Source organism: Mustelus asterias, chromosome X, assembly GCF_964213995.1.
Source record: "Mustelus asterias chromosome X, sMusAst1.hap1.1, whole genome shotgun sequence".
NCBI classification, from domain to species: Eukaryota; Metazoa; Chordata; class Chondrichthyes; order Carcharhiniformes; family Triakidae; genus Mustelus; species Mustelus asterias.
Genome location: NC_135834.1, coordinates 3388380 through 3404318, shown reverse-complemented (window position 1 = coordinate 3404318; position 15939 = coordinate 3388380). Strand labels below are relative to the sequence as shown.

The 15939-nt window shown below is 47.5% G+C and overlaps 1 protein-coding gene across 1 annotated transcript in view; it reads left to right on the top strand.

Annotated features, from left to right (window-relative positions):
- The first annotated feature begins 204 nt into the window (after positions 1-204).
- The window catches only part of dazap2 (DAZ associated protein 2), a 38015-nt gene continuing 22280 nt past the window's right edge, over positions 205-15939 (top strand). The window contains exons 1-2 of the mRNA XM_078201235.1: positions 205-320; positions 14206-14324. Of these exons, the coding sequence (XP_078057361.1) occupies positions 308-320; positions 14206-14324 (132 nt within the window). The 5' untranslated portion in view covers positions 205-307. The remainder of the gene's footprint in view (positions 321-14205; positions 14325-15939) is intronic.

The following is a 15939-nucleotide window of genomic DNA, read 5'->3' as shown; positions in this document are numbered from 1 at the left end:
TTCAGCAATCTGTGCAGCTGATTGTATACATTGAAATGCTCTGGGAAAGGTGCCTGCAGGTTTTATCCACCTCAGCTAGTGACGGTTCTGCATACAAAGAGACGGTTAAGCTCAATGTGGAAACAAAGAAAATAACCTCCCCTCCAAAAATGGTCATGTGAATGATTTGACAAAATTCATTTCCCCTTTAAGCGTCTGGTTTGCTTGAAATGGCACAGGACGCGAGGACGTCATCCTGAGCAGGAAGTAAGCAGGGAGCTCTGCGATCGAAAGCAGTCCCAGCTTAGAGGAAGCAGGAATCGGCAGCATGAGTAAGAAAGGTAAGAGGGGGAGCTTTAACCAACAGGGAACTGCTGGCTTAAAGCTTGGGCGAATGTTGGAACAGCGGCTTCAACATAGACTTGCTTCCCATTTGGGTAAATCGAACTGAATCCAAACCCCCCTGCCCGGTTGAATTTCTTTCTGAGATGAACCCTTTACCTGATTGGAATGCCAGTGCATTTTCTTTCCACCCTTTTTGAGGGAGGGAATTTCCCAGTGATTTATCCTGTTTCCCAAGGCCAAGCTACTTTACAAACAGGGGAGCGAGTCTTGGTGTGCCTTCCCGTCATTTTCTTTTCTCTGGAATCAGTGCGGCTTTTCACTCAACAATCCATCTCCTTTACTGGGGTGGGTCCAGTCTTTGTGGGGGGAGAGAGAAAAGCTTGCTGAGCTATCAAAGTGACGTTTCATTACGTTAAAGGCAGAATATGTTGTTGACTGACTGTTTTGCAAATGTCAGATTGACAAGTTAGCTTGTGCTGCCAAGAACATCCTGTTTAACAACATACTGTCTGACCAACACTTGGTCTAAAAAGGAATTGAAGTCAATATCAGAAATGATTTGCTGTTGATAATGCTGGGAGACTGGTACATGTTGTTAATCTGGTGTCCCTTGTGGCTAACCGGTTCAGCTTGTTGCTGGAATTTAAAAAAAAATATTGTTAGCATAGAAAGAACTTGCATTTCTGTAGTGCTTTTCACATCCTTGGTATGACCCAGAGTGCTTTGCACCCAATATCATAGCTATATAAAACCTTGGTTAGGCTGCATTTAGAGTATTGCGTGCAGTTCTGGTCACCACACTACCAGAAGGATGTGGAAGCTTTGGAGAGAGTGCAGAGAAGGTTCACCAGGATGTTGCCTGGTCTCGAGGGTGTTGGCTATGAGGAGAGGTTGAATAAACTGGGATTGTTTTCACTGGAAAGATGGAGGCTGAGGGGAGACCTGGTCTACAAAATGATGAGAGGCACAGACAGGGTGGATAGACAGAGGCTTTTTCCCCAGGGTGGAAGTGTCAATTACAAGGGGGCACAGGTTCAAGGTGAGGGGGGAAAGTTTAAGGGAGATGTGCAGGGGAAGTTTTTTCACGCAGAGAGTGGTGGGTGCCTGGAACGCGCTGCCAGAGGAGGTGGTGGAAGAGGCACATTAGCAACATTTAAGAGGCATCTGGATGGGGACATGAATAGGGAGGGAATAGAGGGATACGGACCGAGTAAGGACAGAAGGGTTTTTAGTTTAGTTAGGGCATCATGATTGGCACGGGCTTGGAGGGCCGAAGGGCCTGTTCCTGTGCTGTACTGTTCTTTGTTCAATGGAGTAGTGTGAATAGTGGTGTCAGTTGTAATGTAGGAGCATATGGAATGTTAGTGTGATTTGTTAGTCACAATTCTGTAAATGGAGCTTTACCTACTGTCATATCAAGTGTACGGCTCATGAGTGAATTTGAGAGGTTTTATGTGCAATGATAGAAACATAGAAAACTACAGCACAAAACAGGCCCTTTGGCCCCACAAGTTGTGCCGAACACCTTTTAGGCCTACCTATAACCCTCCATCCTATTAAGTCCCATGTACTCATCCAGGAGTCTCTTAAAAGACCCTATTGAGTTTGCCTCCACCACTGACGGCAGCCGATTCCACTCGCCCACCACCCTCTGTGTGGAAAAACTTCCCCCTAACATCGCCCCTGTACCTACCCCCCAGCACCTTAAACCTGTGTCCTCTCATAGCAGCCATTTCCACCCTGGGAAAAAGCCTCTGAGAGTCCACTCGATCTACGCCTCTCAACATCTTATATACCTCTATTAGCTCCCCTCATCCTTCGTCTCTTCAAGGAGAAAAGACCGAGCTCCCTCAGCCTATCCTCATAAGGCATGCCACTCAATCCAGGCAACATCCTTGTAAATCTCCTCTGCACCCTTTCAATCTTTTCCACATCCTTCCTATAATGAGGCGACCAGAACTGAGCACAGTACTCCATGTGGGGTCTGACGAGGGTCTTATATAGCTGCATCATTATCTCCCGACTCCTGAACTCAATCCCTCGATTGATAAAGGCCAGCACACCATACACCTTCTTAACCATGATGTTGAACTGGAGAATAACGTTTGGGTCATTTCATTGATTGCATATTGGTATTGCTGCCCTGCTGAACCACATTTATATTCTGCTTTCCTTAACCAGCTGTTTTCTTTTAAGATTATTAAATCTTAGGATTTGGAGATTGATGGCATTTATTCCCCATCTGTAGTTTTTAGAAAATAGGAGTGGGCCTTTGATCACTCCATGTGAAGGAGTTGCACTGATGATTCTGTTAAGTAGGGAGTTCTCGGCTTTGCACTCGGTAGCAATGAAGGAAGGAAGGGCCTATATATGTCCAAGTCAGGATAGAAGTGAGGGAGTTTCCATGCACAACCCAGACTTGAAGGTATTGCTGAGGAATTCTTGTCGCGCTTCTTGAGTACCCATTATAGCCATGGTACCTGGTTTGCTTTGTCCTGGATGGTGTCGAGCTTCTTGAGTGTTGTTGGAGCCGCACCCATCCAGGCAAGTGGGGAGTATTCCATCACACTCCTGACTTGTGCCTTGTAGATGGTGGACAGGCTTTGGGGAGTCAGGAGGTGAGTTACTTGCCACCAAAGTCCTGGCCTCTGATCTTGTAGTCACAGTATTTATATTGCTGGTCCAGTTTAAGTTTCTGGTCAATGGTACCCTTTAGGATAGTGGCGTGATGGTAATGTCATGGGGAGATGGTTTGATTCTCTAGTTGGCAATTTAAAAATTGCCATTCAGTGGGCATTACTGGCAAGGCCAGCATTTGTTACTCATCTCTAATTGCCGTTGGACTGAGTGTCTTGTTAGGCCATTACAGAGGGCAGTTCAGAGTCTAACCACATTGCCATCGGTCTGGAGTCATGTGTCGGCCAGGCTAGGTAAGGACAGCAGATTTCCTTCTTTCAGAGTACATTAGTGAATCAGATGGGTCTTTTTTACAACAATCGATGGTCACCATTATTGAGACTAGCTTTCAATTCCAGATTTAGTCATTGAATTTAAATTCCTCCAGCTGCCATGGTGGGATTTGAATCCATGTCCCCAAAGCCCTGGCCTTGGCCTCTGGGTTATTAGTCCAGTGACATTACCATTGTTCCACCGTCTTCCCCAGAAAGAGATCATTGCTCGATGTGCATCAATGTTACTTGCCACTATCAGCACATCTCTGTCCAGGTCTTGTTGCAGATGGACACAGATTTGTTTCACTCCCCTGGGTTTCCCAGTCAGCAGTGAAATGGGTGGCACAGTGGTTAGCACTGCTGCCTCACAGCGCCAGGGACCCGGGTTCGATTCCCAGCTTGGGTCACTGTGTGGAGTTTGCACGTTCTCCCCGTGTCTGCGTGGGTTTCCTCCGGGTGCTCCAGTTTCCTCCCACAGTCCGAAAGATGTGCTGGTTAGGTGGATTGACCCAAACAGGCGCCAGAGTGTGGCGACTAGGGGAATTTCACACTAACTTCATTGCAGTGTTAATGTAAGCCTTACTTGTGACTAATAAATAAACTTTACATTAAAACTCACCACTGAGTTTGAAAGCTACCCACAGAGTTCTTGACAACCTCTGTGCCGTGAATATTATCTTTTCTTGATGCCAGTTTGCATCTGATACCAAGCTGATAACATTTCTAGCCTTCTAATGATAGTGATGTCATCAAACAGGATAAGCAACCAATCACATTGAGGTAAAGGCAGCCAACAAACAAGGAAGTAAAAAGCACTGAATCCCTTCACTCTTACGTTTGTTTTTGCTAACTGTAAAATTAAATTTTGCTCACAGCAACTTCTGGATTTCTCTTTATTTGCCTCTGCACGGACTCTAGAGGTTAGTGTCATTTTCAGAGAGACAGAGATGACAAACATTGCCAATTTCAGCCTCAGTACTAGCGCAAAATCAGGCCATTTTTATAGCATCACAGAATCCCTATAGTGCAGAAGGAGGCCATTCGGCCCATTGAGTCTGTACTGACTACAATTCCACCCAGGCCCTATCCCCATAACCCCACACATTTACCCTGCTAACCCCTCTAATTTACGCATCCCGGGACACTAAGGGGCAATTTAGCACGGCCAATACACTTAACCCGCACATCTTTGGACTGAGAGAGGAAACCGGAGCACCCGGAGGAAACCCACACCAACATGGGGAGAACATGCAAACTCCGCACAGACAGTGACCCGAGGCTGGAATTCAACCCGGGTCCCTGGCGCTGTGAGGCAGCAGTGCTAACCACTGTGCAACCCCTAAGCAATATCTGAGGAATTGTACATGTAATCATCAGCAAACAGGAGTAGCTGAAAATTGTTGGCCCTCGGGTGCTGCCTTGAAGTATACCTGCAGTGAGATTACTTGGCCTTGAACAGCCATCTCCCTATGTGCTAGGCATCAGTCCTGCCAGCTGAAAGCTTTTCCCCAGATTCCCAATGACGTTAGTTTTATCACACTCAGTGTGTCATATGACATCCCTTAGAGCTTAGGGAAGAGTTCGTGTTGAGCTCCTGGAGTTAATGAGTTGCAGCACGAGATTATGCTGCTTGATTTTAAAAACTGGGTAATACAGAACGGCAGAAGAGGTACAAATGATTTTTGGAAGAAGGGGAGAGTGGGAACGGTGGCTATGCTAGCATAATCCCAGCCAAGGGAGACTAAATTTCACCATTTTGACTGAGGTTTTTTTCTCTGCATTTGATAAGCAAGAGACTAGAAGAGCCTGTTAGCACTGCTGCCTCACAGCGCCGGGGACCCGGGTTCCATTCCTGGCTTGGGTCACTGTCTGTGCGGAATCTGCACATTCTCCTCGTGTCTGCGTGGGTTTCCTCTGGGTGCTCCGGTTTCCTCCCACACTCCAAAGATGTGCAGCTTAGGTGGATAGGCCATGCTAAATTGCCCCTTAGTGTTAGGGGGATTAGCAGGGTAAATATGATGGGGTTACTAGAATAGGGCCTGGGTGGGATTGTGGTCGGTGCAGACTCGATGGGCCGAATGGCCTCCATCTGCACTGTAGGGATTCTGTGAAATGTAGCGACAGCTCTTAGGTCTCGATCGGCCTTGAACTCGGGGGATGTTGAGTGGGGGGGGAAGGAATTTCAAAAGGGAGATTAATACTTGGGGAGAGTAGTGGCGGCACAGTGGTTAGCACTGCTGTCTCACAGCGCCAGGGATCTGGGTTTGATTCCTGGCTCGGGTCACTGTCTGTGTGGAGTTTGCACATTCTCCCCGTGTCTGCGTGGGTTTCCTCCCACAGTCTGAAAGACGTGCTGGTTAGGTGCATTGACCTGAACAGGCGCCGGAGTGTGGCGACTCGGGGAATTTCACAGTAACTTCATTGCAGTGTTAATGTAAGCCTTACTATGACAAATAAATAAATTTTGTTAACTTTTAAGATGGATCTTTTTGAAGGAGACTTTAGAAGTGAAGGAAATGTGAGCGCATTGGATTTGCAAACCCCTGTACCTCTTTGGACCTGTGACCTGGGATTTGATTGAAACCAGACACAAGCATAAATATTTTCCTTGCTGCAAAGATTGCTGCGTGAAACTGGGGTTTTCTCCACCGAGTTGTTTGTGTCATGAAATTCACCCCCCTGGTGGCCATAGGTTGATTTCTAAATTCAAGCAATCGCACTCGGGTGATTGGGATGACTGCAGAGAGAAATAGAAATGTCACGCTAGTAACAGGAAGTGCTATTTTAATGCGCAGGGTGATTTTCATTGCGTGCTACCTGTAGCAAAATGGTAAGCTGAATCTTTATTAAATGAAATTGGTTTTGTAGCGCACAAAGCATTTGTGTTGGGGCAAGGTGGATAGAGCTTTGCTCTTGTTGCTTCATGCTATTCCTGATCTGGGAATACTGGCTTAAAATATATTTTCCATTCATCAGCTCCAAACAGTAAGTATATAGACATCAGCGGCCATAGTTTGTCGTTTCGCTTCCTGGTGTTATGACCTCCCGGATACAGGAAATCCAGCTGAGGGCAATAAAAGAGGATAATTGTAATGTCAAAACATGTCGACGAGCAAAACACATTTTACGCAAGAAACTGTGTGAAATAAACTTGAAGAAAAATGATCATTCTTTGCCAGCAAAAGAGGTTTAATAAAATTCAATCTGGTCGTTCTAGTTTAAAATCTGCAAACTGTTCTCCGCTGAGCCCATAATAGGTTGAGTTCTGAGACTTGTGTCTTTTTAAAAATTATTAAAGGGCAGCACTAGAAAAAAGATCGAAGCTTTAACTCCAGTCGGTGTGCATGTGAACATACAAATTAGGAGGAGTAAGGCCACTTGGCCCCTCCAGCTTGCTCCACTATTTGATAAGATTTGTCACTTCAAACCACATTCCCGTTGACCCCCGATAACCTTTCACCCCCTTGTTAACCAAGAATCTATCAAGCGCTGCCTTAAAAACATGCAAAGACTCTGCCTCCACTGCCTAAAGTTTATTTATTAGTCACAAGTAAGGCTTACATTAACACTGCAATGAAGTTGCTGTGAAATTCCCCTAGTCATAGAATCATAGAAACCCTACAGTGCAGAAGGAGGCCATTTGGCCCATCGAGTCTGCACCGACCACAATCCCACCCAGGCCCTACCCGCTAATCCCTTTTTACCCGCTAATTTACCCGCTAATCCCTCTAACCTACACATCTCAGGACTCTAAGGGGCAATTTTTAACCTGGCCAATCAACCTAACCCGCACATCTTTGGACTGTGGGAGGAAACCGGAGCACCCGGAGGAAACCCACGCAGATACGAGGAGAATGCGCAAACTCCACACAGACAGTGACCCAAGCCGGGAATCGAACCCGGGACCCTGGAGCTGTGAAGCAGCAGTGCTAACCACTGTGCTACCGTGCCACAGTCCAGCGCCTGTTCAGGTCAATGCACCCTAACCAGCACGTCTTTCAGACTGTGGGAGGAAGCCGGAGCACCTGGAGGAAACCCACGCAGACACGGGGAGAATGTGCAGACTCCACACAGACAGTGACCCAAGGCTGGGAATCGAACCCGGGTCCCTGGCGCTGTGAGGCAGCAGTGCAAACCACTGTGCCACCCTTTTTTGAGGAAGAGAGTTCTGAAAGACATGCTGGTTAGGGTACATTGACCCGAACAGGTGCCGGAGTGTGGCGACTAGAGGAGTTCCCCCAACGGGAAGCAGCCAGCGGGGTTTTTTTTAAACCTGTTAATCTACCCGGACTGGAGTTGTAGGTCCTGAGGTGAAGACTACCTGACTGTAAGCTGAAAATGCGACCCTTTCCTTTGGTGCACAATAAAGGGTGTTGGTGACTGGAAACTGGTGTTTGGCTGAATTCCGACACTGGCGACGAGGATAATTATTTTCTCCATGTTTCCCTCCGGACAACCTCCAAATGTCAAGAGTTTCTCCAATAAGAAAAAGCAATTACGCTTCTATTCAGGAACCTCGAGCCCTATGACACCAGTGGGGGAGACTGGGCCCAATATACTGAGGGCACAGGTTACTTCCTCTGTGCTAACATCATTGAAGGAGACGAAAAACAAAAAGTGAGATTGTTAACACCCTGACTTTGTGTGATTTTAAAAAGTCTGACCTATCTGGATGCCCCCGACTCAAAACCTTCTAATGAGCCAGTAGACTTGGAGAAAAGCCCCCTGTAATCAAAGAACAAAGAAAATTACAGCACAGGAACAGGCCCTTCGGCCCTCCAAGCCTGCACCGACCATGCTGCCCGTCTTAACTAAAACCCCCTACCCTTCCGGGGACCATATCCCTCTATTCCCATCCTATTCACGTATTTGTCAAGAGGCCCCTTAAAAGTCCCTACCGTATCCGCTTCCACTACCTCCCCCGGCAGTGAGTTCCAGGCACCCACCACCCTCTGTGTAAAAAAAAAACATGCCTCGTACATCTCCTTTAAAACTTGCCCCTCGCACCTTAAATCTATGCCCCTGAGTAATTGACTCTTCCACCCTGGGAAAAAGCTTCTGACTATCCACTCTGTCCATGCCCCTCATAATCTTGTAGACTTCTATCAGGTCGCCCCTCAACCTCCGTCATTCCAGTGAGAACAAACCAAGTTTCTCCAACCTCTCCTCATAGCTAATGCCCTCCATACCAGGCAACATGCTGGTAAATCTTTTCTGTACTCTCTCCAAAGCCTCCACATCCTTCTGGTAGTGTGGCGACCAGAATTGAACACTATATTCCAAGTGCGGCCTAACTAAGGTTCTATAAAGCTGCAACATGACTGGCTAATTTTTAAACTCAATGCCCTGGCCAATGAAGGCAAGCATGCCGTATGCCTTCTTGACTACCTTCTCCACCTGCATTGCCACTTTCAGTGCCCTGTGTACCTGTACACCCAGATCCCTTTGCCTATCAATACTCTTAAGGATTCTGCCATTTACTGTATATTTCCTATCTTATTGGTCCTTCCAAAATGCATTACCTCACATTTGTCCGGATTAAACTCCATCTGCAATCTCTCTGCCCAAGTCTCCAACTGATCTGTATCCTCTGATGGTCCTCATCGCTATCCGCAAATCCACCAACCTTTGTGTCATCCGTAAACTTACTAATCAAACCTGTTACATTATCCTCCAGGGATATTGCTTCCTCATGGCTGGGGGCGCTCCTGGGGAAACTGTCACTGAGTTCCTGGCTAGGTTGTGGAAACTAGCTGAACACTATGAATTTGGACCGCCTCTGAATGACATCATAGAAACAACAGTGCAGAAGGAGGCCATTTGGCCCATCGAGCCTGCACCGACAACAATCTCACCCAGGTCCTACCCCCTAACCCCTATATTTACCTTCCTAGTCTCCCTGACATAGGTTGATTGGCTACGCCAAATTGAGCCCAAACAAGTACATCTTTGGAGTGTGGGAGGAAACTGGAGCACCCGGAGGAAACCATGCAGACCACGCAATGTTGGTATGTGGCAAAATGACCTCACCATCCAAAGGAAACTGTTGGCAGAACCCGATTGGGACTGAATAAAGCCATTGAGATAGCCTTGTCACTTGAGAACACGGAGAAAGGGGCTCGGGAAGTACAAGGGGCATCAGGCAGCAATGTCCTCCAAGCAGGGGGAGGTGCTTCATGTAATCTGCCCTTCATGGAGAGTGCTTGTGTCAATCGGGTGTTAAAGGCCCCATTCGATATTGGAAACCCTAATGTCACCATCAGACAGTCCAGGAAAGACAGTGTCGACCCCGAGAGTATTAGAGAACATACTCCAGAAAGGTGCAGTTGCTAGAGAAATTACTGCAAGCACTGTCAAAGGACACAGCCATGGTGAAGTTTCAGGAACAAGCAAATTGTGTGTTGCCTAGGGAGGAGGCCGAGGTAAGTACCTGAGCGTACCTTGCAGGTATCCCCTCTTCCAGAGACAGGGACACTGCAACTGGATCGTATTGTAACAAGGAAACCAAAAAAGAAAATGCTGGAAAATCTCAGCAGGTCTGGCAGCATCTGTAATGCATCTTTAACCTGGTGTTGTGAGACTTCTAACAGCATCTGTAAGGACAGAAAAGAGCTTTGACAAAGGGTCATCTGGACTCGAAACGTCAGCTCTTTTCTCTCCTTACAGATGCTGCCAGACCTGCTGAGATTTTCCAGCATTTTCTCTTTTGGTTTCAGATTCCAGCATCCGCAGTAATTTGCTTTTATCCAGTTGTAACAAGGAAAGTTGCCTGACAATGGTGGAATTATTAGATAATGGCCACCCCTTGAAGGTGGAGGTGGACACGGAAGCTGCAGTCTCCATTATCGGAGAACAATCATATATAATCATCTCCAATCAGTCCTCCAATTCCTGAGGTTGGCAGATATGAAGGCCAGGCCAGCCATGACGCGGGGGAACCTTTACAAATAAGACACCACAATGGCCCCAGTGACTTACAGGCAGCAATCGGCCCCTTTCCCACTCACTGCTGTACGGGGGGCATGGACCAAGCCTTGCGGGGAGAGATTGGCTTCAGCAGATTACCAAACTTGTCTCATTCGAAGAACAAGTTTGAATTCCCTCAAAGCCGCTCCGACTCAGACTGCCTCAACCCCGTTCACTTGCCAGGATTTCGGTCTTGGCTCCTGAGACTTTTTTTTTCCTGGATTCCCAAGTCTGCACTTTTAAAACCAACTCCCAAGCACAACTTTAGTTCTTCGACCATTCTGAACAGGACACTGCTGCTACACAGGATCACCTTTTCCCCAAGAGTCTGCAGCGTGAAGTTACCAATTGCCTTTTGACACTCTGGGGCTGCCAACCACAGCCCTTGTACTGCTTGAAACCTATTCTTTTCCTACAAGTTGTCTCCTCCTCCTCCTGGGTGACTCCTTCCCTGGTTCTAACTCTCTCTCTCCATTCCAGGTAACCATGCTGGACTATTTGTCTAATTCCAAACCTTTTCACCAGCCTCTAATTAGGTGCATTGACCCGAACAGGCGCCGGAGTGTGGCGACTAGGGGAATTTCACAGTGACTTCATTGCAGTGTTAATGTTAGCCTTACTTGTGACACTAATAAATAAACTTTAATTTTTTCTCCCGGCTACTACTGTCTTGGCCTTTGCATTGGGCTTCTTGTTGCTTCTCCACCTCTTCCCGCCCCAGGTTTGGGAATAGCAAGATTTAACCTGGTGCAGAGTTGTCTGGCGATGAACAATTCTGCAGGTGCTATTCTCGTAGTGGCTTGGAGGGGGTGGGGAGTTGTCCGATAGTCAAATAGCCAGCGGGAGAGTTTGGTGTCCATAGATGCTGCTGGCTGGTTTTTTTTTTAAACCCAGCTTTTTAAACTCCTGGCTGCGCCCTCCGTGAGGCTAGATGGCATGGTGCCCTCTTGGTATGACGAATCCCATTCGATTTTGTGAATCGGGTGAACTCCTGGCTGGTGAAAGCCCGTCCATTGTCAGAGACTAGCACCTCCGGGATCCCGTGTGTCGCAAATGAGATGCTGAATGCACCCGATGCACATCCATTCGCTTGGAGTGGCCGTCCACTATGGCCAAGAACATCGAACCCACGAATGGGTCTGCATAATCCACGTGCACCCGAGTCCATGCTCTACCCGGCCATTCCCCCGGGTGTAGGGGAGCTGCTGATGGCAGCTTTTGTCCTTGCTGGCATTCCTGCCACTGACCCACAAGCACTGCTATGTCTGTGTCCATTCCAGGCCACCGAACCTAGCGTCTAGCCAGCATCTTCAGTTTGGACACTCCTGGGTGTCTGTGATGTAATTCAGCCAGTATGGCATGGCGGTCCTGACTCAAACCAACCACTCTTGCCCCCTATAGCAGTATTCTGTCTTCTGCTGTGAGCTTCTCTCTGCCACTGGGTGGAATTGGGGCTGTACTGGCCCTTCCGCTTCTCCTGTCTGTATTAAGTGTTTAACCTTTGCGTCCTTTTGCGCCCGAAGATGGATATCATTGGGAGGGTATCCAGAAAATTCATAGCCATTACTGCCTCTTCTATTGGGGTACTATTGGTGGCATGTCTGCTAAAGGTAGCCTACATTTGGGCATCTGCATTTGCCACTCAGCCTCCTGGATGGTGCTCCACTGATAATTGTAAGCTGCAAATAATAATGGCCACCGTTGGGTTTGGGCCAATGCTATCGGTGATACTGCCTTGTCCTCTCTTAGTATTCCCAGTAACTGCTTGTCACCAGCGATGATCACAAATTTCTGCCCATAATAATATTGCCGACATTTCTTCATTCCAAATATTCCTGGAAGGTTTTGGTTTCGGGGATCTCCAGGAAGGCTAAGCTGCGAGTAACAGCAAATGTCGCTGGCCCACAAGCACTCGGAGGACCTGTTGCCTGAATGTCATTAGCCCTAAAAAAAAAAGTAACGCATGCACTCCACGTATTGGGTCCTATAGCAGCGTCAAAAGTTTCCCCAACAGAGGTATGATGCTTGAAAATGGCTTTCCCCCAATGCATTCGTAAGGTCATTCTTTTTCCTCATTGCCACTGAAATAACTCCTCCGAGGCTGGTGTCCCTTCACCAGGCTCCCTTTACCAGGCTCCCTTTATCTACAAACTATTCCATTCATAAAATACTTCAGGTACACAGTCACAATCCGGAGTGCCAGAAGACCTGACACTCTCTCTTTTATATACACGATGAGACTTCCTGATTGGACAGGCAATTATGACCTCAATTGGGGAGCTCATACTCCAAGAGGCCAACCTCCAGTGTCGCGTTGAAGTCATTACACTCATCAAATGCCTTCTGGAAATCCAAGGACAGTACATCTACAAGCTCCCCTTTATCCACAGCTCATGTTATCCCTTCAAAGAACTCTAATAAATTGGTTAAACATGATTTCCCTTTCACATCCTGACTCTTGCCTTCAGTTTCTCTAAGTGCCTGGCTATATCCTCCTTAATGATCCATTCTCACACCATGACAGACGCCAAGCTAACTGGCCTATAGTTTCCTGCCTCCCTCCTTGAGTAGAGGAGTCACATTTGCGGCTCTTCAATCTGCTGGAGCCTTTCCACTATCTGGCCAACGTTGGAAATTCAACACACACATCTACCTCTTTAGCCATCTCTCTTAAGACCCAGAGACACCTGTCAGCCCATGAAATGTTTTTGAATTCTCTCCATCTAGTTCCTTATTATCCACGACTATCTCCCCATTTTTACTATCGAGAGAACCAATGCTCATTTTATTTACTCTTTTCCTTCTTAAATACCTGTAGAAACTCTTTGCGATCTGTTTTTGCATTCAGTGGTTCGCACTGCTGCTTCACAGCTCCAGGGACCTGGGTTCGATTCCCGGCTCGGGTCACTGTCTGTGTGGAGTTTGCACATTCTCCTCGTGTCTGCGTGGGTTTCCTCCGGGTGCTCCGGTTTCCTCCCACAGTCCAAAGATGTGCGGGTTAGGTTGATTGGCCATTCTAAATTGCCCTTAGTGTCCTGAGATGTGTAGGTTAGAGGGATTAGTGGGTAAATATGTAGGGATACGGGGCTAGGGCCTGGGTGGGATTGTGGTCGGTGCAGACTTGATGGGCCGAATGGCCTCTTTCTGTACTGTAGGGTTTCTATGATACTATGATTCTATGATTCCTCTCATACTCTAATCTCTTTCTCCTGATAAACCATTTAGTCATTCCCTGCTGCCCTTTCTATTCTGACCTGCCACTCACCTTTGCACAGTTATATACTTAAGCTTGATGCTTTGCCTCACTTCCCGAGTTAACCACGGATGGTTCAGGTGTAAACCATCCCAAGGGTACAGCCCCCACTTTCTCCAGTACTGATGTCACTACATCCTGTATATTCTATACAGTACATCCTAACTTTCCAGACACGCCGGAATTCTACCGCCCCGCCTGTCACGGAATCGGAGTGGCGGACAATGGAAATGTCCATTGAGCTCGGGTGGGATTTTCCAGTCTCGGGTTGAGCGAGGCCGTAAGATCCCACCCATGGACTCTTCCTCATACCTACAACACATCAGTCGTCGAGATATACAGCACGGAAACAGGCCATTCGGCCCAACTTGTCCATGCCGACCAGGTATCCTAAACTGAACTAGTCCCATTTGGCCCATATCCCTTTCCCATCCATGTACCTGTCCAAATGTTGTCATTGTACCCGCCTCTGGCAGCTTATTACATCCACGCACCACCCTCTGCGTGAAACAGGTGACCCTCTGGTCCCCTTCCGCTCTCACCTTAAACCTATGCCCTCTAGTTTTGGACTCCCCTACCCTGGGGAAAAGGCGAATGGGTAGGTGTTGATAAGTCATCAGTATTTTTAAATGTAGAATGATGCTGCTCTGAATTGAATGTCTTTGTGTGTGTGTGTGTGTGTGTAATCTTTCCTCTTCCTTCACCTTTTAGGAGCATATCCCCAGCAGCAAAGCTATCCTGTCCAGCAGCCAGCTATGGCTCTGCCAAACTATATGCCCACTGCCCAAGTTCCTCCACCTTACACAGAAGCTCCGCCGTCTTATGCAGAGGTGAGTCAGCCAGTTTGCATCAACTTTTGGGTAGTTCAAGGGAGAAAGCACTTTGTAATAGCTTTTGTGGGCCGTTGAATTTAGTCGGTGTTTGCGTTTTGGACCAATTGCAGTTCAGAAACTTGACTTTCCCACCAGCCAGGAGCAGATTGGGCTGAAAGGGAGCTTGACAGCGGAGTAAAACTGGGCAATGAGTGGGACTTGGGGCGGGGCGGGGGGGGGGGCGGTAGTTTGGTCTCTGCATTATGCACAAATGGTCATGTTTAGCACAGATACTTAAACCTGACGAACGGCGATGAGTGAAACTTTGTTATTGCAATGGAGAGGGATAGGGCCGGACGGCAGGGCAAGGCTTACAATTGGGGGAGAGGTAATTATGATGCGATTAGGCAAGAATTAGGGGGCATAAGATGGGAACAGAAACTGTCAGGGAAAGGCACTGATGAAAAGTGGAACTTTTTCAAGGAACAAATACTGGGTGTCCTTGATAGGTATGTCCCTGTCAGGCAGGGAGGAAATGGCCGAGTGAGGGAACCGTGGTTCACAAAAGAGGTGGAATGTCTTGTGAAAAGGAAGAGGGAAGCTTATGTAGGGATGAGGAAACAAGGTTCAGATGGCTCGATTGAGGGTTACAAGTTAGCAAGGAATGAGCTGAAAAAGGGGCTGAGGAGAGCTAGGAGGGGACATGAGAAGTCCTTGGCGGGTCGGATCAAGGAAAACCCCAAGGCTTTTTACTCTTATGTGAGGAATAAAAGAATGACCAGGGTGAGGTTAGGGCCGGTCAAGGACAGTGGTGGGAACTTGTGTATGGAATCAGTAGAGATAGGCGAGGTGATGAATGAATACTTTTCTTCAGTGTTCACCAAGGAGAGGGGCCATGTTTTTCAGGAAGAGAAGGTGTTACAGGCTAATAGGCTGGAGGAAATAGATGTTCGGAGGGAGGATGTATTGGCAGTTTTGAATAAACTGAAGGTCGATAAGTCCCCTGGGCCTGATGAAATGTATCCTAGGATTCTTTGGGAGGCGAGGGATGAGATTGCAGAGCCTTTGGCTTTGATCTTTGGGTCCTCGCTGTCCACGGGGATGGTGCCGGAGGACTGGAGATTGGCAAATGTTGTTCCTCTGTTTAAGAAAGGGAATAGAAATGACCCTGGTAATTATAGACCGGTTAGTCTGACTTCGGTGGTTGGTAAATTGATGGAAAAGGTCCTTAGGGATGGGATTTACGACCATTTAGAAAGATGCGGATTAATCCGGGATAGTCAGCACGGATTTGTGAAGGGCAAATCGTGCCTCACAAATTTGATAGAATTTTTTGAGGAGGTAACTAGGTGTGTTGATGAAGGTAGGGCGGTTGATGTCATATACATGGATTTTAGTAAGGCGTTTGATAAGGTCCCCCATGGTCGGCTTATGATGAAAGTAAGGAGGTGTGGGATAGAGGGAAAGTTGGCCGATTGGATAGGTAACTGGCTATCTGATCGAAGACAGAGGGTGGTGGTGGATGGAAAATTTTCGGACTGGAGGCAGGTTGCTAGCGGAGTGCCGCAGGGATCGGTGCTTGGTCCTCTGCTCTTTGTGATTTTTATTAATGACTTAGAGGAGGGGGCTGAAG